Raw genomic sequence first — 26,526 nt, 5'->3', positions numbered from 1 at the left:
ACAGAAACTAAGCTTTGAATATACCTCTACATCATCATAAATGTCGAACGGGTTCCTTGGCGAGTGTGGTCCTTCTGATGGACTTTAAGCTGGGTATCCTGGCTGCATGCATTAGTTAGTAGACATTAAAGATCCCACGGTGTCCTTCTTGAAGAGTCAGTGAGTTATCGCCGGCACCCTGAACAAATTCCAACTTCCTACTACCTTCAGTCGAGTCCTGCGTCAGAGTGGCGACCTGTCTGGGATTGTACCCCTTGCCAAATAAACTCTTTCGACAGAACCAATGTTCTGTATAGACTAAAGAGAATGGTACCTGTAACCAAAAAATAAATAGATTAATTAATATATTTTTTTCTATCTTGTTCTACATTCCAGTGAGTGAGGCAACTGCATATCAATTACCACCAGCCGATACAAATGTTCTGGTAAACATTTTGTTTCTGCTTTGCTTAATATCTCCACAACCCACCAATCGGTCTTGCAGCTGCTGTGCAACCACGTCTTGTCTTGAGCCTGACAGCTTCCCCTGAATCTGGCAGAAAATGTGTGCATTGTATATGGGGACTTGTCATGCCTCATTCTCTTTATCGCCAAACTCGGGCCATCTTGTGCAGGAAATGATGACATCGCCGGCAGCCTCTTTACGGGAAAGTGGTGGCGAGGGATTGGGTTTTCCCAAAAATGTCATTCTGCTTGATCTACAGTTAATACAATTTGACTATCATTTGTTGAGTGCACACAAGGTCACGTGACCCCGCTTGAAAAAAAAAATGAACTTGACCTTTTGACTTATTGATCCCTCTCATTTGACATTATTGCTCCACTTGCAGGCCTGCACGACTTCTCTGCACTAAATCATTCTGAGGTGGATGATTTCCGAGCGAGTACCCGAAGGTTTTGCGAGAAAACGCTTGAAGACCGTCAGGAGATGTCATGGCAAGACTGGTTATTTTACAGCCACCCACCTGATCTTGAGCCCACGGAACGTCTGCCAGATGCGTGTAAATCCCTCTTGCCCATCGGTGGGCTCATTGTCAATCTGAGCTTCGAGAGCAGTCAGGTACAGGGTTTATGTGCACATCATTCACCACTTCTTCCACTTACCTCTTTTTGTGCTTCCTTTTCTTCTGTCTGACCAATAATTATCACTGCATTGAAGCCTCGAAGCTTCAGGCCACATCTCTCCCTCCCCCTCCAACTTCAATACTCCTTTGGGCTTTGCTATTTCCTACAGAGCTCTATGCAACACTGCCTACATTCACCCCTACTGAAACATCACGTGAAAATGTTCATATCCTTTCTTTCTGCTTTTTACTTCTCTTTTTTTTAATACAAGATCGAGGCTCGTGGAAAAGTGAGGTGACAAATGGTAAAAAGGCAACGGCATGACGGCGGGGTCACATTTGGATAACAACCATTCGTTTACCTCTCTGTTGTCACCAGTGTCCATGATTGCTCTCATAAATACACCGTCTCCACTGCGAACACATTTTCTAAACCTTGGCTTTGGAAATTTATTGCAAAATTTCTGGTAATATAGAAATATTTGATTTGCACGGAATGGGTTAATTTGTACTGATCAGTTATTTGTTTTGAGAGGCACTGGTTGTGAAATTTGTGGTTTTCGATAAAAGTCCTCTAATCTTTTTCTTCAACTTATTTTGCTACTACTACTTCTACTACTACTACTACCACCTCGACTGCAACATTTTGTACTTACTTTTGATTGCTACTACTCCTACTACTACTGCACCTATGACTACACGACTACCACTACTAATACTACAAGGTGTTTTTTTACTTTTGATTTTTTTTGTTTGAGAACCCTAAATAATTCCCATACACTAAAAACGACATCACTTATGAACCAAATATTTTGTGTAAATGTAGTCGAATGTTGCAGAAAAACGTGACATGATCCATGCAATTGATTACCTTAAATTTAGTGCTGAAAGTGTCCACCATCATGTTGCGGACACAAATTCATTCTTCACAGCATGCTGTCCGACACAGGGCGTAGCATTTCTTGGGGAATATTGCTCATTGCGTCGCTGATTATATTGATTTTAATTCACCAAGAGTGTGTGGATTTGTAGCATGCACTATATATCCTTCAAATATCCCCATAAAAAGAAATCTGGTGACGTAAGATCTCGAGATGGAGGAGGCCATAACGACTTGGACACTACACGGTCACCAAAGAGTTCACGCTGCATCACAAAGTGTGACTCGTGGCACCATCTTGCTAAAACCATCCTTGATTGATTTCATCTTCTGTAAGGTGCCCAAGAAACTCATGGATTATGTTGACGTAACGTTCTGAGTTTACTGCTTCTGTGAAGAAAATTGAGCCAATAATTATTTGCCGACTTACGGTACAGCAAACACCAATTTTCACGGAATGCAATGGCCTTTCATAGTTTGCATAAGGTTGTTCACTTATTCATAAACGAGTGTTTTGTGAAATTACATGCCCAGAAAGATGAAACAATACTTCGTCTGTATAAAACGTAACATCCAAAACATTGTCTTATTCTCTTACCATCCTCTGGAGCCACTCACAGTCGGCCACACGTTTCTCTTTATCTGGCTCCAGTAAACTGATGCTCTGTATGAATTCTGCAGGGATAAAGTTTGATTGTTTTAACTGGCTTCCTTGCACTGGAATATGCACAGTGAGCTTGTTGTGCTAAACGTCTCGGTGATTTCTTCGGCTTGTTTCCATTCTTTCCCGCACTTCATGCACTTTCTCTGGTGTAACAACACTTGGCTGGCGCATGTGCTTTTTAGCTTTCACGTAGCCTGTTTCTCTGAACTGCTTCACTCGTTTCCAGATCATTGACTGAAGGTTTCGTATGACCACCAAAACAACTTTTAAATGCAATTTGACATTCTCGAAGGAATACGTTATTGATGCAGCATTCGATGAGAAACACGTGTTCGCTCTTCCACAGTGAGCCCGATGGCGTGACCGAGTGAAATCGTTAAACGCACTGCCCGGTCGTGTATGCCTGATGTTGGCTTAATGGTTGCAGTGGCGGATTTGGGATCCTCGGGTCCTGAGTTGAAATCTCACTTTGTCATTGAATTAATACCAGGTGGGGTTGATTCAGCCTGTCGTCCTTCCGAGGTGGGCAAAATGAGTACCAGCTTGCCTGGACGACTGAGCCATTCAAATATCCTGTGTCGGAGTAGCGACCCGTCCAGGATTGTGTCCAATGGCCCAGGAGACTGCTTCGGCACCACCGACGCTCTGTCCGGATTATGGTCCTGATGGATGGATGCCGGGTTCATGTAATAAATCATGTGATACCTGATAACTCTCAGGATCATGTGACGTCTTTCTGCAACATTCGACTACAGTTACGCAAAATGTTCAGTTCATAACTGTTATAGTTTTTAGTGTATGGGAATTATTTAGGGTTTTCAAGTAAAAAATTCACCCTGAAGTACAAATTCGAGTACGAGTACAATTTTTTATTCTCTATCCAAAATTCTCTATCTTCTCTTCTGAACTATTTTGGACCTCTTTTTGCTCAGTTTGAGGTCTATTCATGTGGCAAGGCTTTTTACTCCTTTGCAGCCCAAGGCGTTGGAGGCATTGTGTTTTCTGGTAGTCTGTCCGTGTGTGTGTGTGTGTGTGTGTGCGCGTCTGTAACAGATTTTTGTGACCACGATAACTTGTGAACCACTGAATGGATTTCAACCAAACTTGGTACAAATATGGACTGTGATACAAAGATGAACTAATTTAATTTTGGGTTCAACAGCTCAAAGGTCATGTGCCCTTTGAAAATGATTTTGCAGATCACAAACTACATTTTGAAGCATCTGATGTTTTCTCGCTTCTACTTAGCTCTCTTTTCTCTCTCGCATTCCTTTTCTCATGTGACCTTTAATTTTTCATGTGATCTTTAATTGAGATCAAACTTAACAGTGGGTTGATGTCCCAAGGCGGGCGGAGGTATATCCATTGATACACTCACGGCAAGTTTCAAATTGTGTTTTCTGGTTTTATTTTCCATTTGGACCGTTTTAGAAGTTTTTGGTTTAAATCAAAATACAATAATCTCCTTTAAATTCCCCCTCCTCCCTCCTCATTTATATTTCTGCAATTGAATACAATTGTAGTTTTATCAATATACTTTCTTCATGGCATTGAATGCTATTGTATATGATCATTTGAAGCTGTCTGTAACCCCCTTAAACTCGTGAACTTGTGGATTTTTTTTTTACCATAATCAAACACCAAATTCCTGGCAATTTTCGAATTTCATGGTTTTAAGCATCTCTGATCCCTTTGAGCCATTAGTTTTGTGTCTTACTTACATGAGATCAGGGCCGTCTCTCTGGACATATCTGGTGCTTGTGATACAGTCTGGCATCCTGCCTTACTCTCCAAACTCTGCTTATGCCATCCAAGGCCAACTCCACAAATGGCTTTCTGACTTCCTCGACTCTTGTAGCTAGTGTGTACTAGGTGCGGCGGGACGCAAGAAGCACGCGGGCCACCATCTACTCTGCTTTATTGCGCAGCCAGAAGCACAGTCCTGCCACCCCTAGCGGGCGAGGCATGATATACGAAAACCCAATCACGTGACACAGCACACTCCTCCCCCCGTAAAATGACCCGTCACATAACGAACGGATAATCACAACATGACCATCGGAAACCCATCAACACTCATAATCCTCCAAGTACCGCGGCCGCACCCTGACCCGCCTCGGATGGGCAGCGCCACCAGACAGCCCAGGCTCAGACGCCTCCCGGCTCGGTCGAGGTGACATCCTCGCCGGACTCGCACTTTCCGCAACACCAGCTACCCCCGACTGCCCAGCCTGCTCGACGTCCCCGGGTAGGACGGCATCAGGCGAAGACCCCCTCGGCGCTGGCCCAGCCAGTCCCGGCGATACAACGTCAGGTGCTGGCGAGACTACCGGTGGGGGCCCCGCAACGTTCGGCTCGGGGAGGTGTGGGGGGGGGTGACGCTGAACAGCGATCATGCATCTGGTCCACGTGCCACTTCCACACATCCCCACCATCAGTCCGCACCATGCAATTCGCCGGCCCCAGCACCCCAGAGACCACCGCCGGCACCCATTTGGAACCGTGGAAATAATCGCGTACCATCACCCGCTGCCCCACCTCGAAGCTGCGCAGCCGCGTCGGACGCGACATAGCCCCACTCACCGACCCTCCAGGTCGCAGCAAATCTAGCCTGGACCGCAAAGCCCGTCCATAGAGACGAATAGCAGGTGAGTCACCCGTGACAGGATGAACTGCGTTCCTGTAATGGAGCAAAAAAACATCGACCACCGTCTGCACAGGTGCAACACCCCCCCTGCGCAAAGCCCGCTTCAACATCTTAACAAACGACTCAGCTTGGCCATTCGTCTCAGGATGATAAGGTGCGGACCTTAGATGTCGAATACCATTCTGGCGCATAAACTCATCAAATACACCCGCGATGAACTGCGGACCATTATCAGAGACCAAGATCTCCGGCAACCCTTTATTAGCAAAGATCGTCCGCAGCTTCTCTACCGTAATGCTTGCTGAAGTATGTTGCATTACTACCACCTCCGGCCATTTCGAGAATGCATCAATCACAATCAAAAACATCTTGCCATTAACCGGCCCCGCAAAATTTACATGGACCCTCTGCCAAGCTCGGTCTGGCACAGGCCAGAGACCCGAAGCTCGACGCGGGTTATCAGCATCTGTCTGGCACGTGGTGCAACGCTTAACCAACTGCTCAATGTCTTTGTCCAACCCCGGCCACCACAACAGGCTACGAGCAAGACTCTTGGTCTTCACGATGCCCAGGTGACTGACATGCAGTTCTTCCAAACACCGCTGCCTGAACCTCGGTGGAATCACGGTCCTCATTCCCCACATTATGCACCGTTGGACCAACGATAGCTCCGATGCGCGTGACGTGAAAGGTTGAAAAGCCGGTGTCGAAGGCAGATCGCTCCAATTCCCCGTAGAAATCGCCCGGACGACACGGGCGAGCACCGGATCACGAGCCGACTCCACCGCGACCTGCCTGGCCGTGACCGGCCCGCTTTGGACCTGGTCCAGCGCAAACACGTCGACCCGGTCGCCCAGCTCAGACGCAGGTGGACCCTCCGCACACGGCAAGCGTGAGAGCCCGTCGCAGTTAGCATGCTTCTCGGTGCTTCGGAACTGAATATCATAATCGTAAGCACCCAGAAACAGACACCACCGCTGTATTCGCGCGGCTGCTACCACCGGCACTCCGCGTTCGGGTCTTAGGATGAATTGAAGTGGTTTGTGATCCGTCTGTAAAATGAAATGCCGTCCCAGCAGATATTGATGAAACCTCCGCACACCCCAGACGATGCTGAGAGCCTCCCGTTCGATCTGGGCATATCCGCGCTCTGCTGTGGACAGGGTCCGGGATGCAAAACAAACAGGCCGCTCGGAACCATCGTCCATCCTGTGGGAGAGCACTGCCCCGATGCCATATGCAGAGCTGTCGCATGCCAATAGGAGCGGACGCGCAGGCTCGTAGTGCACGAGGACCGTATCCTCTGTGAGCAGCCGCTTGACGCGGTCGAACGACGCCTGGTGTGCAGGCCCCCAAATCCAGCGCTCGTCCTTCTTGAGCAACCGCGTCAACGGCGCAAGTTGTGAGCTGAGCCCGCGCACGAACCTTTGGTAATACTGGGCCATGCCAATGAACGCGCGCAGCTGCGTCTTGTCGCGAGGTGGTGGCATGCGCTGAATCGCCTCCACCTTCCGAGGACCTTTCAACAGCCCTCCGGTGTGATGATGTGCCCGAGGTATTCCAAGCGCTGCTTGAAGAACGCGCACTTGTCCCTGTTCAAGCGCAGGCCGCACGCTTCTAGCTTTGTCAGCACTCGGGCAATGTTCGCTAGATGCTCGTCCGCCGTTTTCCCCGCAATGAGTACATCGTCCAGGTCGGTCTTAGCGGGCAGGCCAATGCAAACCTGATCCATGGCTTTCTGCCACAAAGCTGGAGCCGAAGCAATCCCAAAACAGAGTCGGGTATATCGATAGAGTCCTTGACACGTGTTGATTGTTAAAAGCTCGCTACTCCCGGGATCCATCGGCAGGTGAAAATATGCATCACGCAGGTCTAGCTTCGTGAAGTATCGACTCCCCGCCAACCGTGCATATATTTCATCGATTGACGGCAATGGATATTGCTCCACGCTGAGCCCCGGGTTAACCGTGGATTTGAAGTCCCCGCACAATCGGACGTCCCCATTCCGTTTCAGCACCGTGACAACCGGGGTGGCCCAGTCCGAGCACGACACCCGTTCGATCACTCCACAGGCCTCCAGCCTATCCAGTTCACCCTTGACCTTGTCCCGCAGAGCATACGGCACTGGACGCGGTTTACAAAACCGAGGAACCACCCCCTCCTTCAAGAAGAGTTTCGCCTCCATGCCCTTGAGTTTCCCAAGGTCGTCTCTAAACAACCGTTGATGTCTTTGAAGAATCTCCTCCAACTGATCCTCCCACTGGCTCGGCACGGGTTGCACAAGGTTAACTGCGGCCCAGTCTAGCCTGATGCGGGTCATCCAATCTCGGCCGAGGAGAGACGGCCCCCTCCCCCGTACGACGTACACCCGAAGCGTGGCGACCTGGCCTTGGTACCGCACAGACACGTCTGCCATCCCGACTGGCGTTATCTTCTCGCGGGTGTACGTGAACAGCGCGAGGTTCGACCTGATAAGCCTCAAGCCGTTGAGTCTACGCGCGGTCTGTTCGCCGATGAGCGACACCGCTGCTCCTGTATCGACCTGAAACGTGATCGGCGTTTTGTTCACTTCGACTTCCACCGTCATCGGGCGCGCCGTCGCCGGGCCAACTGAACCCAGGCTCAACACCGGCCGCTGGTTCCGCCCCGAGTCGCGTCGCACATCGCCGTCCCCGACTTTAACGGTGGCCGAAGCCCCACGGCACACACGCGCCAAATGACCCACCTTGTGACAATTCAAACACACGTTGCCTTTATACGGGCATGCACGGCGCAGGTGTCGACCTCCACATCCCAAGCATGTCTGCGGGGTCACCCCGCCGCACGCGTGGCCGCGCGGCGACGTCCGACCCGCATCGAAGGTCGTGCGCGCGTCCCGGGGCACTCGCGACCCCGCGTGGCCGGTGATGGCTCGAACATCCCCACGAGTCTGCTCAACCGCCATGTGTGCTTTCATTTTCTCCACGATGTCCCGAAACGCCAGCCCGTCATCCCGGGGCCTGTTCGGTGCCACTAAGTCCCCCAGCAGCCGATAATGCTCCGGCGAAAGCGAAGCGAGCAAGATTGACTTCTGCTTGCTGTCGTCGACCACATCGTTCGCGTGGAAATAGCAATCCAATTGCTCTGAAAACGATTCGAAGTCGTCCCCGTCGAAAACGGGCATAAGTCCGTATGATCCCATCCTCGTCACCAACTAGTGTGTACTAGGTGCGGCGGGACGCAAGAAGCACGCGGGCCACCATCTACTCTGCTTTATTGCGCAGCCAGAAGCACAGTCCTGCCACCCCTAGCGGGCGAGGCATGATATACGAAAACCCAATCACGTGACACAGCACAGTAGCCAATGTGTGGCACTCAACGCAATCCCTTCAGCTCCTCTCCCTGTCAAGGCTGGAGTGCCCAAAGGCAGTGTTCTAGGCCCAGTCCTATTCCTGATCTTCATCAATGATCTCTCTGAATCTCTGGAAAATCCTCTTTGTCTAGTTGCTCATGACTCCATCCTCTGCCATGACATCCTTCATCCTTCAGACAGGCAGGTTTAAACCTCTTCACTCTCTTCAGATGTTGACAAAATCACAAACCGGTCAAACACTTGGAATATGTCTTTCAATTGTGATAAATCTCACACTCTCACTATCTCTCTCCGAAAGGACTGTTTGGCGCAACCCTCTCCTCCCTCCCCCCCCATTCCACTTTCTTAACAATCCTCTTGAGGAAATTCAGTCATTCATACTCCTGGATCTTCTATCAGCCATGATCTTTCTTGGGCAAACCACATTTCAAAATTGGCCTCCAAAGCCAGATGCTGACTGGGCATCCACTGTCGTACAAAGTCCTTTCTTGGTACATCTGCACTCCTATTCACCTCCAAGGCCTTTATCCACAGCTTAATGGAGTATAGCTCTCCCCTTTGGGTTGGCTCCCCTGCCTCATACCTTGCTCAGCTTGATGCCACAGAAACCAAGGCATTCAAGATTATCAAATCTTCTGCAATGAAGCTGAGTCTATGGGCGCTCGGTGGTCTCTCTTTTACCGCCTACTTTCTGGTCTTGTGCCCTCTGCTCTTTTTGTGCCTTGTCCCCCCCCCCCCAGGTTTCTGCGTGACACTCGGTCCACCATCTCCCCTGTTCTGGTGAATCTACATAAATCCAGGATCACTACTCACCTACACTGATTTTTTTTACTTTTTTTTTCTCTGCCTGTGGAATTAACTTCCACATCCTCTTCAATCTCATCCTTCCCTCCAGGTCTTCAAAACAGCTGTTCACTACCATCTCAGATTGTCCCCATTCCCAAACCATTATCTTTTCTTCCCTTGTTAACCCCACCTCTACCCCTTCTCCTTCAAAATTTCCAGTTTTCCCTCCGTGGAATTCCCTTCTATATCCATGTTGTCCACCCCAAGTGTCCTTTCCTGCCCAGTTGCTTTACTGTTGCTTTTGCATCTTGTTATGTCCTGATCCATTCAGTACACGAGCTCCAACCACGAGCCTCGACTATAAATACAACTAAATAAATGAATAAATAAAACAGCCTCTTGCACAAAAAAATGAATGAATGCATTTTTTTTATTTGTTTTTAAGTGACTTTATATGAATATGCGAAAGCGGTTGACTTTGTGCCTGTGAAGAATAACTGAGCCATTCCTTGCATACCGACCAGTGCCCGGCAGTTGCACCGCCGAGTGATGTGGCTGCAATGATGATGTTTGATCTCCTGCATGTGTCTCAAAGGAGAGCTTCAGTGTGCTGGTTAACGAATGCTGCACACCGCATCAACTCAAGGTGGAGGCACTGCGGAAGTGGGCAAGTGTACACGCCCCCCAGAAGAACATGGACAATCCTGACAAGTTTGTGCTTTGCGTGCGAGGCTGTACCGATTTCGTATATGGTGAACATCCACTGCACCAGTTCAAGGTTAATGTGCAAATCTCATTGGTTTCACTCCATTAGTTTCTTGCTGCTCATTCTCTTGTATTGTCGAAACGTTGAACTCAGCGGAACGCGTTTCCTCATATCTTCTCATCCCTTAGTATGTGCGCAGTTGCATCTACGTCGGGAGGAAACCATGCCTGGCGATGGTACAGGACACTTCTGTTCAACTGCTGCTGGAGCCGGAGCGTGAGCTTGAAAAGGCGTCATGCTGTCACCAGTCTGAAAAACCACCTCCGCTGCCCGTGAAGAATCGGGCAAGTTCCTTGTGATTGCGTTTTGTTCAACGCTGGTGTAGTTATTTCCACCAAAGTGCATATGCATTTTTATTTCCCGCATGAAAATTCTGTTTCTCAGCCACAAGCGAATGACACACCACTTGGGTGCTCCTTGCAGGAGGCCAACGATTCCTTGTGGGACATCTCTTCGACATTTCGCATCAAGCTTATCAGCTGTAGTCGAGTGAATGCCGACGACTCGATGAAGGTGATTGGTTGCGTGCAGTGTGGGACCACCCAAAGGTGGAACACTCGCTTATTTCACAGTGGTGGCTGATGGATGGAGAGACATAGAGGAAGTGAGGAAAAAAAAAATGTCGAGCTTGAGTTTATGGTCACTGGTAAATTTCCTTACTGTACAATTCTAAGGATTTTAACTTTGTAGAACCAAGCGATATTGAAGATGCTGTTATTATTGCCAATGAAGTTCACATTATTGCTTTTTCCTGCCTACCGTTCCCCCCAGTACCGGTAAGTTTTCTCAATCGCATCACCTCCCCCCTCTCACCCCCGACTCCTCACCACAGCTTCATGAATGATCAATTCACTGATAGATTTCTCTCTCCATCGGATTCACTAGCTCTCATGCTTGAAGTGTCCTCACTAAGCCATTTGTGACAATCACCAGCATGTCTTCGATTGATGCTATTTTGTTGTTGTTTTCCCTCTTGTTTTGGAGTCTTTTTTTATTTATTATTGATTTATTTGTCGCTGTGGTTGTGATTGTTTGATGCATACCACAATTCGAACTCCACATTGATCATGAATTCCCCAGGAACCTCAGACAATTTCTATGCCTCGGCCAATGTGCGGTGTTTATCATTGTGCGGTTCTTGCTGTGCAGCTGGTCGTAAAGGCGGGCCTGTTTCACGGCGGTGAGCTGCTGTGCAAGCCAGCATTGAGCCGGGACGTGTCCGGTTGCTCAGAACCGAACTGGGGAGAGGATGTCCTGGACTTTGATATCGAGGTGGGGGATTTGCCAAGGATGGCGCGCCTTTGCTTGGTGCTATATGCTGAGGGAGAAGGCAAGACTCGGCGGAGCAAAGTAGGAAGGCCTACCACTCAGGGCAAGAACACCATGAAACGGGCACGCAAGGCGGTACGTTCTCTCCATTCAGCCATTTTGAATCAATCAATGCTACTCAACTAAGGAGATATTTTGATGTAAAATTCTCACCCATCTCTGCAAAGTTTGCTGATGCAGGCCACTCTTAATTAAGGAGTTGTGGATTCAAGACAACCGTTTTATGCCTGTCATTTTCGGATTCCCTTGGGATTAAATTCTGAAATACATAGTTGCTTCTTCACTGAGGAGCAGTCGTGCCGCTGATGCGGTGCCCAAACGTTGGGCTGTGTGAGGCTTAGGCAACATCAATCCGCTTCCGATATGCTTCCAGTCTGTGCAACATCAATGAGCATCACGTGCTTGTTGAGATCGTGAAATATTCACGTCACTGGATCACCTGTTTTCCAGAACTTTCTGTCCAATCATATTGCCATTTGAATGGGACATGCACTCTGATGTTTGACAGATGCAGGCCAGTGGGTGTGCACTTTTCACACCAGTGATTGGATAACTAATGACTAATCGTGGATACTGAAACACTAACAAAGTTTGTGTTGATTGGTTGTTGATATTAACATACCGTACTCTGTAAAGTTCCATGCAATTTCACAGCATCACAGAGCAGCAATGATCGAGTGCTTGGGAAAAACATCTGACGCTCTTGGAATTTGAAGTCAGTGGAGACAGCACAATGTTGACTCACCAATTGAGCTCTTCTTCCAATGATGTTTCCATTCATCAAATTCGTCAGAATCTGTGTGCAGTTAGGAATTTGAAATGCATCTTAAACACCAACCTTTCCATTGAGTGGATGTTGGGTTGGATTAGATTAATGGTGTGTGTGGGATTGGTGTTTGGCTGACATGACAAGGTTATGGTTGGAAAAGAGAGGTGGTGGAATGGGGGGTGGGATGGATATAGCACGGTCATGAAGGGCCTAATGGCCTCCTGTGTGGATATTTCCTCATATTTCCTTGCGATACTCTGCCAACATTTATAATCGCCGGAGTAAATAGTCAGGCTTATGGTCCATTTGCCGTTATTATGAGTTCCATTGTCAACCTTGTTGATGTGGAAAGTGTATGGTTTTATGATTGTTTTGGACTGACATGGGTCCATTAATAAAATTCAGGTTGGTTGCCAGGGTGGCCACCTTGGGGAACTCCTGTAATTTGCATAAATTCAAGATGGCCGCTACAGGTCAGACGATGGGGCTGTTTTTAATCGGTTAACATATAATCCTGTGTAATACCTCTTTTCCATATGATTTTGACAGGAGGAATTCCATTTTGGGGTTATTTTTTACGTTCAGGAATAAATAGAGGTTCACATGAAATGTCCATGACTATTTTCTGCTGAAAATTATGCAACACAAATGCAAAAGTGAAGTCGTGAATGGTTCACAACAGTATGTTGATAATCAGAAAGCATACACATTGTCATGTCATCATATTGGACATCTTAGGAACAGAGGACATAGAGCCTCGTAGACAACTTACGTATTGTTCATTCCCATTCATTGTACTCGTCCCCTTCCGTATCCTCGTCTCTTTCCAGTTCTGCTTCGACACTCCCTTCTTCCACTTCACTTTCACTGTCCTCCACAGTCTTGTGTGGGTTGAAGCACTTGTCACTGCAACCACAAGTGCAGTATAGCGTGCAGGAGATCTTTGCATGGTGACAACTGCAACTTGCAGTACTGCAGGCCTTCCCCTCTGCTTTGCATCCACACCGCACAACATCCATGAGGTCCAAATTGGCTGGTGGAGTAGCAGAAGTTGCTGGCACTGGGATTCCATCTCTGATGTCCCATCCATATTTTGTAATGTCAAGTTCAGGTGGGGCCTGCTGATCAGCTGATTTTGCGAGTACTGTCTGTAGATGTGGTGAGGAAGGAAATGAGAAGGGCAGTCGAAACCATCCGGAAGGCTCTCATTGATCGAACCCAGGACTTGCCACTCATGATTCCTGCCAGGCCCTCGAATGCTGAACTGATGAGAGTCTCAACACCAGACCCACGCACGAGTTTGCCAGTGCAACCACAGAAGGACTGCACAGTGTGCATTATCCCAGGCCTCAGAATCACATTTTTAAAGCGATCAACGTCATGCCACTTGATTTGGCAAGCCACCATGTAGAGCTGGTGATCCACAGAGATGTGGACATAAGTCATTCCCATATCAGTCAATGACTTCTGAAGATACTCCAGTGAAGTCACTACAGTGTCTGGATGAGAAGCGTTGGCATCAATAAGGGGTCCAAACATGTCGGTACTTGCTGACTTTTTTTCTGCATGACTGGTGAATGCTTCTTGGTTGTTGAACCCACCCCATTCCATGGCGTTCACCTGTGTGCTGACTGTGTTTAGCCACTTCATGTCCTTTTCCTGTGCAGCAGCTAAACTAGCTTGCCAGGCACATACTCCTTGGTAGGAGAATCCAGAGGTTGCATCCACAGCCAGGGGGGTCACTTTGGATGGCCCAGTGTGGTGCTGCAGAGGAAGGCTCCCTGATGAACTGCTACTTGTCCTAGACTGAGCAGCTTTCTTAGACAGTTGTGGGATAATAAGGTCGCTCTTCCCTGGGTGAGCATGCCCATACTCAAGAATGCCTGCAGGATGGGGTTGCTGAAATTCATGTGAGAGGACATGAGTAGTGCGCCGACCATTAGGCGTGAACACTTGCAGATCAAGATTATCAAACCAGGCAAAAATCACGCCAACAGTTCTACTCAAACCCATGAATTGGTGGAGAAGCTGAGCATTGTCACCGAGAAAATGAGCAGCGGATTTCCTGAATCTCAGGACCTCATTGTTGTAATAATCAACAATAGACCTTTTCGATCGGGTTTATTCTCCCAAAACCCATACGCATATCTACAACAACATAAATATACATAGGGTAAGAATAACAAAATACAATAACTAGTACACATAGTACTGAAGGCAAATACCACATATGCATCACATAATAACGAAGTTAAACTCCATACTCTAATCCCAATTACATTCCTCAGAGTACATTATTCCTAATATAGTATATAACATACCATTACTGTTCCAGCATGACTTTCCACGGAGTACGTGGTATACGTGTCAACACCAGCCATTGACCTTCATATACAGTGCTGCCACATCCGCCCAATTACCGTTGCCACCAATTACAGTACGGCACTTTATTATCACAACACTCATCATATGACGTTGTGAACCCATGTTCATGAAGGAGCTTTAGAAGATCAGAACTGCCATGGCGGTGCAGTAGTTTGACAGCCAGTCCTAATGTTGTCTGATTTCTGGTACCTGTAACATGACTTTGAATTAAATTGACTGGCTCAGGCCTTGAGATTTGTTGGTCATTTCACCACCAGACACCAAGTCTGAAATCAACCTCAGTAAAGTTGGGCTTGTTGCCTTGATTGTGTTGGCTTGTGTAAATTCTGAGAGGTCATAATTGGCACTGTTGTACTTGACTGAGTGTGCCTCCTCCTTGATCTGCCTTACCACAGAATCGATACTCCTCTCATCTGCATCATCCACTTTAACCATTTTCAGATGGTTAGCAATGGACTCACGGAAACCAACAATGGTAGCACATCCATCTACCCGAACCAACATAACGTCCTTACTCATGCAGTCTGTTAGTTTGCTCAATATATCACGTCAAGTGAGTTTGCCACCAAGATCACAGTACAGGGAATGCAGTTCAACGCTATTCCACATCTTTGACCTGTCACAATTCATGCGCTCTATGACGTTCTTTAGGGCACTTTCTTCTGCAGCACCAGTTGGCAAATCAGCATATTTAGGGACTGTCATGAAACTGTTATCACAGCGTACATGGTATTTGCACTCAGCCGCAGGGAGATCAACCAAATATCCAATATGTAACTTGACCATTACGTTACTTCATCATTACGTTGCTCAGCAGCATTAATGATGGCATCTTTCATAGTTGGGATGGGATTACCTTCCTTGTCAAAACTTTCTTTCGTCATGCACTGACGAACACGATCCCATCTTTCTGGATGTTTGTCATCAACAGGTAAACATTCTTTGCCACAAAAAATGCAGTCACGTTTGTAAACAAACGCACCACTGCCTGTTGCCTGTGTGCGAGATCTTGTTGTCACTGTAACACAATCATCTTCAGCTTTTCTTTTCTGTGATTTATGAAGTCTCTCAATTTTTTGTTTTGATGTGGAAGTACAGTAGCATCCTTTGTGACATTCTATGCGAACAGCATCACCACCACCATCAACAATGTCCTGTAGTTTTGCACGTAGCTCTTCATCTCCACGGGCTTTGGCACAGGAGATCAATGTCTTGATCCCTTGATCAGCGAATTTATTCAATTCCCCTCCACCATGACACACGGGAAGAATGCACATTGAATCAGCCATATCTGTAAAAACAAAACAATGAATTAGTAACTCGCATTCATGTCGTATGTGAGCGTCCAGTTGTCAGAATAGTGACCTTGTTGTCATTCAAAATGTATCTCACACGGCAAACAATTGCCAGGAACTCGAACATTGACCTCAAATTTACTTCTAATCACAAAAATAAGGTTAAATATTGATTCCTCATGCCAAAATTATATGAAAAAGATGTCTCGTGTAATTTTAAGTTCATTACCTAAAAAGTTATATTTTCAGCCCGGTCGATGACGGCCATCTTGTATTTGCGCAAAAATAACAGATTTCCCCATGGTTGCCATCCGGGCAACCAAGCTTAATTTTGTCTATGTATGCCTGTGAACAAGAAACCACCATAAAACCATACACTTTTGAGGACAACAAGGTTACTTCTCTGGCAAATGGACTATCATGTGCATTGAAGGAATAGAAAAAAAATAAAAATATGGAAATAATTGAAGGCAAACTAGGAAAGTTTGAGAAGTTTTATGCAGTGACCAAGACAATCTTTATTTTCTTTTAAAGTGACTATGGTGTGTGTGTGTGTGTGTGTGTGTGTGTGTGTGCACGTGCATGCACATGCTTGTGTGCTGTACATTCCTGTCCATTAAACGTCTGACTTTGTGCAGCAGGAACATGGATGACAATAATACTGGTGGCTTGTTTTATGCAGGATTACCCCATCGTGTGGGTGAACACCATGCTGTTTGACTACAAGGACCAGCTGCGTGTTGGGGAGGTGATGCTTCATGCCTGGTCATCCATTCCTGGTGTGTGTTACATGGAGGACTTGTTAAAAATGGCTTTTGCTGAGTTCTGTTCTGACCTTTGCTATGTACAGTATATCACCTGGGAAGTTGTGCTGTGAGGAGTCACTCACCTGAGCCCGCTACCTGTTGCAGCTCCCAGAGCTTCTTTCTGTTAGAAAGATGTAATTTTCAATTTATCCAAATCTAGTTTGGGGATTTGGGCAGCATTGCCTTTTTTCATAATTGGCATTTTAGTTTCCATTCCTAGTTGTCCTGAATCATGAAATTTCAACTGCAAAAATGTGAACTGACTGCCCTCACGTGTACATGACATCATCCGATCCACGCAGATGACCTCGTGCCTGATGGTTATTCTTGAGCCGGCTGGGTTTATATTTGACAGTTTCGTAGCAGCTTCGGAATTTTAGCTCGCTTATCAGAATCATAGAAACCAAATCCTTGATTGTTGTCTCAAACCAGATTTGAACACCCACCCTTTCGGATTACAGTCCAGCGTCCTTGACACGAAGCAATAGTTTTAACAATCGCATCATTCTCACCCTTAAGCATTTACAGCAGAAATTATTTCAGGAAGAATTGTCAAAATGTATTGGTGGGGTGAATGTGCGTTTTCCGTCCACGTTAACGGTGACGTAACAAGAGTTTATACGTCTTCTTTCCTGAAGCTTTCTGCCACGGCTTGTCCTTGGAATTTGATGCCATTGTTTTAACTCCTGAAACAAAACAAAAATGGTGTAAGGAAACTTGATATTTATCAGAGGCCTTATTACTTCATCAACCTAACACGTGATGCATAACACTAAGGACGACTTTTTGTACCGAGTATTTGAAGCACTCTTCATCACGGTTCACTGTTTGTGTGCAGATGAGATGGATGAAGAGATGCTACATCCTCTGGGGACAGTGCAGGGAAACCCAGACAAGGAAGGCTCGACTGTCTTAAACATTTCCTTCCATCATTATGCCTCTTCCCCTCTCTTCTATCCCCCCTATGAGAAGGTACGTCTCAATCTCGCTGTTTGAAGATGGAGTGAAGTTCCTCGTGTAATGATTAATGCACTCGTAAAGCTGCCTGGATGCTTTAATCCAATCGATATTCGCCATTAGATTTGGCAAAGTACACATGCAAATTACAGTAACCTTTAGACGTGACACGTGATCAGCACAGTATTATACAGCCGGGGAAACAGCGCAAACTTTAAAGGCAAAGTCGTAAAAACATTTGAAAAATGCACGAGAGTAGGTGTACGTTGAGCAGGTGCCACAGTAAGCGAAATGGATTTGAGGTGCATAGGTCATCTGGTTGTGTGGCCAATGGTGTCATGAAATGAAAACGTTTGCCAGGAGTGATTTCTGGTGACTGAAACATTTACATTAAACAAAATAAAAAAAAAAATTGAAACTTGTTAAACCTGACCATTGGTTTGGATGGTTTATCAAAACTTTTGATGTACGGGTGCCCATTTCTGTCATTGTTTGTGCCAAGCAGATAGCCTTCCAGAAAGTGGTCATCCATTGTTCATGACCGGGGTAAAGAGCTTCTGTTGATACCAGGAGGAGTAAAGTTGTCAGTGTATCTGTGTATGTCTTGTCCTTCTCTTTGTCTCTGGTGTTCTGCTCGAAGGCAAAGCGGTTGCATGACAATTGTTACACTGAGTGGTTTGCCTTTGTCTTCCCATCAGATCATGAATTTGTAGTTTGTTCATGGTGCCGGTGATAACGAATCTATTCTGTGTGAAACGCATCGGATCTATATTTGGATCTTTAACATCCACCAACTAATGCCAGCAAATGGGGCCCAGCTTAATGTCCATTTGAGGGAGGACGCACTTTGTGATGCAACGCCCTGCCTGCGCAACACCAATCCAACAGTTTATATTTGGGTCACGAATCAAACCCATCTGGATTTTAGCTGTGGATGTAAATCCGCCACCTCTGTATCATCCTGATGGAGTGTCCTGCATCGTGAGCACTTTTTTGTTTTAATTAGTGAGATGAGTTTTCCTCACATTACTTGAAACCGTGTGTGTGTGTGTGTGTGTGTGTGTGTGTGTGTGTGTGTGTGTGTGTGTGTGTTTGTGTGAATGTGTGTCATTGTTTGTTATCCCCATAATTCGGGTTTCAGAGGGTGGAATGGAGTCCTCCCAGGACTCGAAGTATCCACCTTCGTCTTGTTGAAGGATCGTGATTCATGAACCAAGCTTTGAAGTTTTTCTTCTTCTCAAAGTTTTGTTCCGAGGACTTTTTTCTGGATCGTCACCGAGTCCCGGACAGCTTCCAACTACAGTTTGTTTATAGTAATATTCCCAGGGATCATTTTTAATATCTCAGTGAGGTTCTTTTTTATTCCTGTTTATTTAATAACTCTAAATTATCACTGGTATGGTACAATTTTTGGCATTCTTCAGCTTCCAAGATATTTTGACTTCATTTTTGAGGTCGTGTTATCTGGTCATTTTCTTGATTTTTGTATTGCTTTGGCCAAAATCGCTGGGTACTGACACCTCAATTAGCAATGCCTTTTTTGTAACAAAGTACGTAATATATATATATATATATATATATATATATATATATATATATATATATATATATATATATATATATATATATATATATATATATATATATATATATATATATATATATATATATATATCTGATCGCAATGCTTTATTTTCTACTAGCAGGGGTACCCAGCATTGCCTGGTGTTGTTCTCAGCCTGTTTGCATTTGCAATTTTTTCTTTTTTGTGGGGGCCAAAAACACTTCCTTCGACCCCTGAAATGGTGTCAGGATTCATTTAATATTTCCTTTCACATAGCTGCAAAGACTTAGGCATTATAGAGCAATTAAAAAAAAAAAAATCCAACTTTTTTTTTCAAAATTTTAAAAGTGCTTTTTGCCTAAAACACTCCCTGACACTCACTGATGAACCTCTGAAAGTTTGATGAAGATCCGTTTGGCCATCTCTGAGAAAAATGGCGACACACAGACAGAAAGACACACAAACGGCTATCTTTTCATATAGATGTTCACACTCGATGGGATCATCAGGTCATACGTGAGCATCCTTGGTTTCAATTATCACTCTTGGTTGATGTTTCCATTCGTTGAAATTTTTGCAGATGTGCCAGTGGATTAATCCAGATACTTTGTTGTGCCTTTGTGTGTGCAGCTGTTCTGACATGCGTTAATTTTTTTACATCCTGAGAGGAGGTAACTCATGCTTTTTGATTCTAGCTTGCATAACCTACACTTGTCTGAGTGACTAAGTCTTGCCATTTTATTAAAGCCATTGGTAATTTAACTTTTATTAAAGCCATTGGTAATTGTTTTTCGCATTTGTTTGTGACAAATTTGGTGGCGTTCTTTTACTCCAAGGTATTTGGAAGATGCTTCATTTTCTGGCTCCTGTATTGTATTTGTGTCAATTTTTATGTTGCCTGTTCTTGTTGGTCTACCTTGCATGGATGTGCATTTGACACGCATATCTAGGCCAAATTCCATTTGAATGTTGTCAGAGTACTGTTTCACTCATTTCAGTTGTGCCGCCAATTTTTCATCATTTCATGGAAAGAGTTTTAAATCATCAATTTACAGTAGATATGTCACCTTTCTTGTTTCTTTGGGAATTCTCTTCTTGGAAATTATGGTGTCGCCATGTCCTTGCTCTTTAATGAGGCCGTTCAGTGGGTCCAGGGCCAGGAAAAACAGGAGGGGTGAAAGGCTATCACCCTGGAAGATCCCATGACATATCATCACCCCTGGTATTTCAATCTTTCCTTCTGAGTGCTGTAATATAATTGTGGTGTTCCAGAGCTCCATTACTTTCTCAATCAATTTGCTTATTTTGGGACTGATCGAGTACAATTGCATGTATTTTATCATCCATGAATGTGGAACACTATGAAAAGCTTTTCTGTAGTCCGTCTGTGCTGTGGACAATTTGGCTCTTCTGGTTTCACAGTTTTCAAGTGTGGCCTTGTTTAACCGTAGATGGTCTGTTCTGTAGCCATCCTCTCTTACATTCCTTCTGTTCTGTCTCCTGGCCTTCTTGTTGTGTTAGGTGGTGGTACATTGTTTTTGTGATGATTCTTGTCAGAAGTTTGTATGTTGTTGGTTGACATGTTATTGGTCTATACTTGTGAGGTGGTAGCATTTCCTCTGATTTTAGGATGAGGAAGGTGTTACCTTCTGTGAGTCACTCATCCAATACCTCTGCCCCTTGGATAAGTTCATTGAATGCTTGAACATATTGATTGCAGAGAGAATCTCGTTGCTTTAGCCAGGAGTTTGGAACTCCATCCATACCAGGACTTTTTGGACAAAAGTTTTAAAAAACTTTAAAAGTTTTACCAGGACAAAAAAAAGTTTGGAATTTTTGCTGGTTGTTTTTTCTTCATCAAAGTGGCACTGCTCGTTCTGGGGCATTTATTTTTTTTCCACCTTTTTTTCACCTTGGGGTTAGGGGTTTTTTTTCTCTCAAAGTTTTATATCCAATTCACTTTCTCATTGTGTTCTTTTGGGTCCTCATAGATTCCTTTCCAGAAATTTTCAAGTTTCTCTTCATTGTGGGGATTTGATACATTTTGCTTTTGTTTCCCGAATTGGCGGTAGAATATTTTGGGTTATTTTCAAACATGCGGTTTTGTTTTCTCCCCTTGTTAATTTGCGGGAGTTTTAAAATGTTTTTTTTTTTATAATTCTTGCTGTCATTTCTAGTTATAGTTTACTTTCAGTCTCTATTTCCAATTTTGTATTGTTTTTTTTTTATTCTTTGGATTCCTCTCATTAGCTTTGGGCTTCAATTTCCTCTGATGAATTGTATTTGTCCTGTTTTCTTTCTCAGATGCTCTCTTTGTGTCTCTAGTCTCCGTTTCCATGGTGGTGCCTGATCTCTGTCCATAGGGGCTGGGTTACCTTTTCTTGAATGAGCAGTGCCGCTGAAAAAGCTCACGTTGTTGAGTTCCTTTAATGGGGATGATTTTGGTACCATTATAGAGTGCTCGGTTGGTTCTCTTAAGTCGTGTTTATTTTTCTATTTGTTGTTTAATATTCTATACAGTTGTGGTCTTTCCCTGAGTGGTGTCAATGTCACCTCTTCTATTTTGTTTGCCAGCTCTTCTTCCAGTCTTCGCTGTTCCTCATTCTTGTCATCGTCCTCTTCCCCACCACCCCACCCTTCCCTTTCATCCTTCTGCACATTATCATCCACCATTCTCATTTTTATCCCCTTCGTCTGTGTAGGAGTTTTCACCTGATCAACAATAAGTTGCGATCATTCCCCCTCCCCTCCCCAGGGTGGCTCCATGTCTCCTCCCCGCCCTACCCTCATCTCATCTTATCTGCACCGTTACGCCATCTCCCCATCATACCTCTTTCTACCCCCCAGAAAGCCTTCAGCTCCACAGATCTAAAACCTTATGCTTATCTTCTTATGCTTGTCTTCTGGCCATAACCGTTATCTGTTTTATGTTATCTGTTTCACTAAAAAGCAAATTCTCTGTGTAAATGTGTATCATGTAGCGCTGTATTACTGGTCCAAGTTTTAGATCAAATCCAACTCCTCGTTATGCTTTCAGTGTGAGTGTATTACCAGCCCCATTGGTTTACAGTATTATAATAGTATCTCTGTATGAAAACCTTGTAGGATCGAAAATGACCTGGGAAATTTACATCAGTCCTCTGTAATTTATGCTATATAACCGCTGGAAGAAATAAGTTGAAAAGTGGTGGTTGTACTCTGGGTGTGCATGGGAATGCTCTGTTAAGTTGGGATGGCCACCTCCAACTTAGAATTTTACTTTTATGTGGAAGTGGTGAATTCTCACAAGTGGGTGAATTATCATAACCTGCCAATGCACTCTTGCATCACTGGACGGAATAACTTGAAAACTGGATGTTATCGCAAAATATTAAATAAAACTCCCGGAAGTTGTACAAAATCATTCAAAATCGCATAAATTTTCTCAACTAGAGTTTTCGTTGGACTATAACAATCATAGATGTGGCTGGAATGCATTGAAACATATTTATTTGTCTGTTTGTTGGATTCGTGGGATGGAATGCAGAGTGTGCAAGGAAATGATCCACTACAGTGCCTTCAGAAAGTATTCACACACCTTGAATTTTGTCGCATTTCGTTAAGTTACAGCCTGAATTTAAAATGGATAAAATTAAAAAAAACTGTCACTGATCGACACAAAATACCCTATAATTACAAAGGGAAAACATATTTTTAGAAAATGTTTATAAATGAATTAAAAATGAAAAGCTGAAATGTCTTGCATCAATAAGTATTAAACCCTTTGCTATGACACTCCAAATTGAGCTCAGGTGCATCAAATTTCCTTTGATCATCCTTGAGATGTCTCCACAATTTGAATAGAGTCCACCTGTGGCCAATTCAATTGATTGGACAGGATTTAGAAAGAAACACACCTTTCGATATAAGGTCCCACAGTTGAAAGTGCATGTCAGAGCAGAAACTCCACCATGAAGTCCAAGGAACTGTCCGTAGAACTCAAATATAGAAATGTGAGGAGGCACAGATCTGAGGAAGCTGGTGTAAAACAATTTCTGGAGTGTTGAAAGTTCCCAAGAGCACAGTGAGCTCCATCATTAGGAAATGGAAAGAATATGGAACTACCCAGACTCTTCCTAGAGCTGGCCATCCAACCAAACTGAGCAATGGGCAAGAAGGACCTTGGTCAGGAAGGTGACCAAGAACCCAATGACTACTCTGACATAACCACAGTTCCTTGGCTGAGATGGGAGAACCTGCCAGAAGGACAACAATCTCTGCAGTCACAGCACTTCACAAATGTAGGCTATTTGGGAGAATGCCGAGACAAAACCACTCCTGAGAAAAAGGCATATGACAGCATGCCTGGAGTTTGCAGAAAGGCACATGAAAGACTCTGAGAGCAAGAGGCAAAAGATTCTGTGGTCTGATGAGACAAACATTGAACTCTTTGGCCTGAATGCAAAGCGCTACGTCTGGCAGAAACCGAGTACAACTCATCACCCATCTAACACCATTGCCACCATAAAACATGGTGGTGGCAGCATCATGCTATCAGGATGCTTTTCATTGCCAGGGATTGAGAGACTTGTTAGGATAGAGGAAAGAATTAATGGAGCCAAATACAAGCAAATCCTTCAGGAGAACCTGCTTCAGAGTGTAAAAGACCTCAGACTGTGGTGAAGATTTACGTTCCAACAGGATAATGACCCCCAAGCATACAGCCGAAGCACCACTGGAATGGCTTTACATCAAGAACGTGAAAGTCCTTAAGGGGCCCAGCCAGAGCCCAGACTTGAATCCCATTGAGTGGAAAGACTCGAAGATTGCTGTTCACCAATGCTCCCCCTCCAACTTGACAGAGCTTGATCAAATCTGCAAGGAAGAATGTGGGGAAATCCCCAAATCCAGATGTACAAAGCTGATACAGACATACCCAAGAAGACTTGAAGCTGTAATCGCTACCAAAGGCACTTCAGGCTGTAACACAACAAAATGTGACAAAAGTCAAGAGGTGTGAATGTGAATATTTTCTGAAGGCACTATAAGTCAGGATGGCTAATACAAACTTGCAGTTGCCCCCTTCCCGCCTCCCCCCTCCCCCTTGTCGCTCCCACAGGGAGAATGTATTTCGAGTGAAAAACAATTTTTTTACACCTTCGTGGTCTTCTATTTTCATATATTTAAATATGGCAGAATTTATTTACTTCCTTGTGTGCTCCCACCTGACCCCCAACCCACCTTACTCCCACATACCTGTCTGCTTAACTTGTGCCTGCCTTCTCCTCCCTTTACCTTTATCTCCTTCCAAATGTATTTGACTCCCATCCCCACTCTTCAAACACCCACCTATTCTTTCTCTCTCCTATAATCCTCCATCCTCTCCTTTTTCTCACTTTTAGTGTTCTCAACCTAGTTCCCCACCCTCCAGGAGTACATAAGAAATATGTGACCCCTTAAGATGCGATCTTCTTTGACATTTTTTTCATGTCTGTAAGTAGTGCAGTTGCAATATATGTTGAACCCAGAACAGCATCATCCGGTGGAGCTCATACCTCAGCCAGGCTGAACAGTTTATGTTTTGTATCCCACTGATCGGCCGGATCTGCGTGGATCTGAACCAAATTGTAATCGGCTTGTTCTTGTCACCTACCCAACTCATCCAGCAAGTTTTCTCATCCATACATACATTGGGACCATCCTCTGTGCAGAGCGTTGGTGCTGCCTAAACAGTCTCCTGGGCTATTGGGCACAGTCCTGGAGGGGTCGCCACTCCGACGCAGTATACCATCAGGCTGGTACTCATTTTGCCGACCTCAGAAGGATGACAGGCAGAGTCAACCCCACCTGGTATTAATTCAACAGCCAAGTGGAATTTGAACTCAGGATCCCAGGATCCCAATCCCACCACCCAAACCATTAAGCCAACACCAGGCATAAGTTTTGTCATCACTACTCCACAACATTTTGAAATATCATGCTATGTATCGTTTTTGACCCAATCTTTCAAAAGTGAAGAATCACTTAAAAATTATCGTATCCGTTATCTGGATCTGGATCTGGATCTTCACAAAAATCTCATAAATTCGTCCTTGTCACGCACTCAACCTGTCCACAACTTTTTGAGATAGCCTGCTCACAAACAGACAGACAGACAAACCTTCGGTGGTGGAGGTACTTATTTCACCATGTCAAGACCATACTAATCAGGTTCTAAATTGTAACAGCAAGTTATTATTCCGTTTCTCAAGCGTACAATGAATGGGGTGAATTGGTACACAGGTGTTGTTTTGAAATGAGACATTACTCCAGCTTGGGGGAAGCCAACTCTCGGGTGATTCCGTACAATGTTGATGGAAATTTCAATGGGAGAATTAATGGAGAAATGTTCAACTACATTCTAGATGTGTTGCCTGTTGTGTAATTGACTGACTGTCTTTGCCGCAGGTGCTGGAGAAAGCTGCAGATGTATTGAAAGTTGCCAACTTGAGTCGACATATCAATACGAATGCAGTAAGTTATTTTCTTCTTCTCTTATTCCTTGCCCTTGTTACACTCATGTGTCTATGTTGTGTTTTTCTCTCTCTCTTTCTCTCTCTCACACACATCCTCCCCCTTTCTCTCCCCCCTCTTCCTCTATCAGTCGAGCTGTCTTTCTTTCTTAGTTTTTCTTTCTTTATTTGTCTTTGTCTGTCTTCTCTGTCTGTTTCTATCTTTGTGTGTGTCTCTCTGTGTGTCTCTTTCTCTTTGTGTCTCTCTGTGTGTCTCTTTCTCTTTGTGTCTCACTGTCTCCTTGTCTCTTTGTCTTTCCCTCTCTCTGTTTCTGTATCTTTCTCCCTCTCTCCCTCTCTCCCCCTTCCTCCTCTCCCCCTCTCCTCCTCTCCCCCTCTCTCTCTCTCTCTCTCTCTCTCTCTCTCTCTCTCTCTCTCTCTCTCTCTCTCTCTCTCTCTCTCTCTCTCTATATATATATATATATATATATATATATATATATATATATATATCTGTGTGTGTCTCTGTCTCTCTGTCTTGATAGAGAAATACCTGTTCAAGATGAATGCTTAGCTTGCATACTTACACTTTTGGGATTGTTCCTGTTTATTCCAAGCACATACATTTCTCCCTGGACAGACTCACGGTGCAAAGACTCACCTGCAACAGCTGCGTGACATTGCGGAGCGTGACTCGAGCTCCCCACTGTTTGAGGACGAGAAGGACTTGGTGTGGTTTTTGCGGCAAGATTGTCGTGACATACCAATCATCCTTTCAAAACTGCTTCTTGC

The 26,526-nt window shown here is 44.9% G+C and overlaps 1 protein-coding gene across 8 annotated transcripts in view; it reads left to right on the top strand.

Moving 5' to 3' along the window:
• PIK3CD (phosphatidylinositol-4,5-bisphosphate 3-kinase catalytic subunit delta) overlaps nucleotides 1-26,526 on the top strand; it is a 201,114-nt gene that overhangs the window by 83,005 nt on the left and 91,583 nt on the right. For all 8 annotated transcript variants that reach the window (XM_085899030.1, XM_085899034.1, XM_085899029.1 and 5 more), the window contains 9 exons: nucleotides 831-1,060; nucleotides 9,989-10,171; nucleotides 10,288-10,443; nucleotides 10,583-10,672; nucleotides 11,309-11,563; nucleotides 16,620-16,716; nucleotides 17,582-17,715; nucleotides 25,691-25,756; nucleotides 26,375-26,526. The exon at nucleotides 26,375-26,526 is cut by the window's right edge and continues 34 nt beyond it. In XM_085899030.1, the coding sequence (XP_085755156.1) occupies nucleotides 831-1,060; nucleotides 9,989-10,171; nucleotides 10,288-10,443; nucleotides 10,583-10,672; nucleotides 11,309-11,563; nucleotides 16,620-16,716; nucleotides 17,582-17,715; nucleotides 25,691-25,756; nucleotides 26,375-26,526 (1,363 nt within the window). The remainder of the gene's footprint in view (nucleotides 1-830; nucleotides 1,061-9,988; nucleotides 10,172-10,287; nucleotides 10,444-10,582; nucleotides 10,673-11,308; nucleotides 11,564-16,619; nucleotides 16,717-17,581; nucleotides 17,716-25,690; nucleotides 25,757-26,374) is intronic.

This window comes from Eptatretus burgeri, chromosome 10, assembly GCF_056783735.1.
Source record: "Eptatretus burgeri isolate ZD-2024b chromosome 10, Ebu_testis_v1, whole genome shotgun sequence".
Taxonomy (NCBI): Eukaryota; Metazoa; Chordata; class Myxini; order Myxiniformes; family Myxinidae; genus Eptatretus; species Eptatretus burgeri.
Note: the sequence above shows the minus strand (reverse complement) of the source record. Positions and strands in the feature narration are given on the sequence as shown.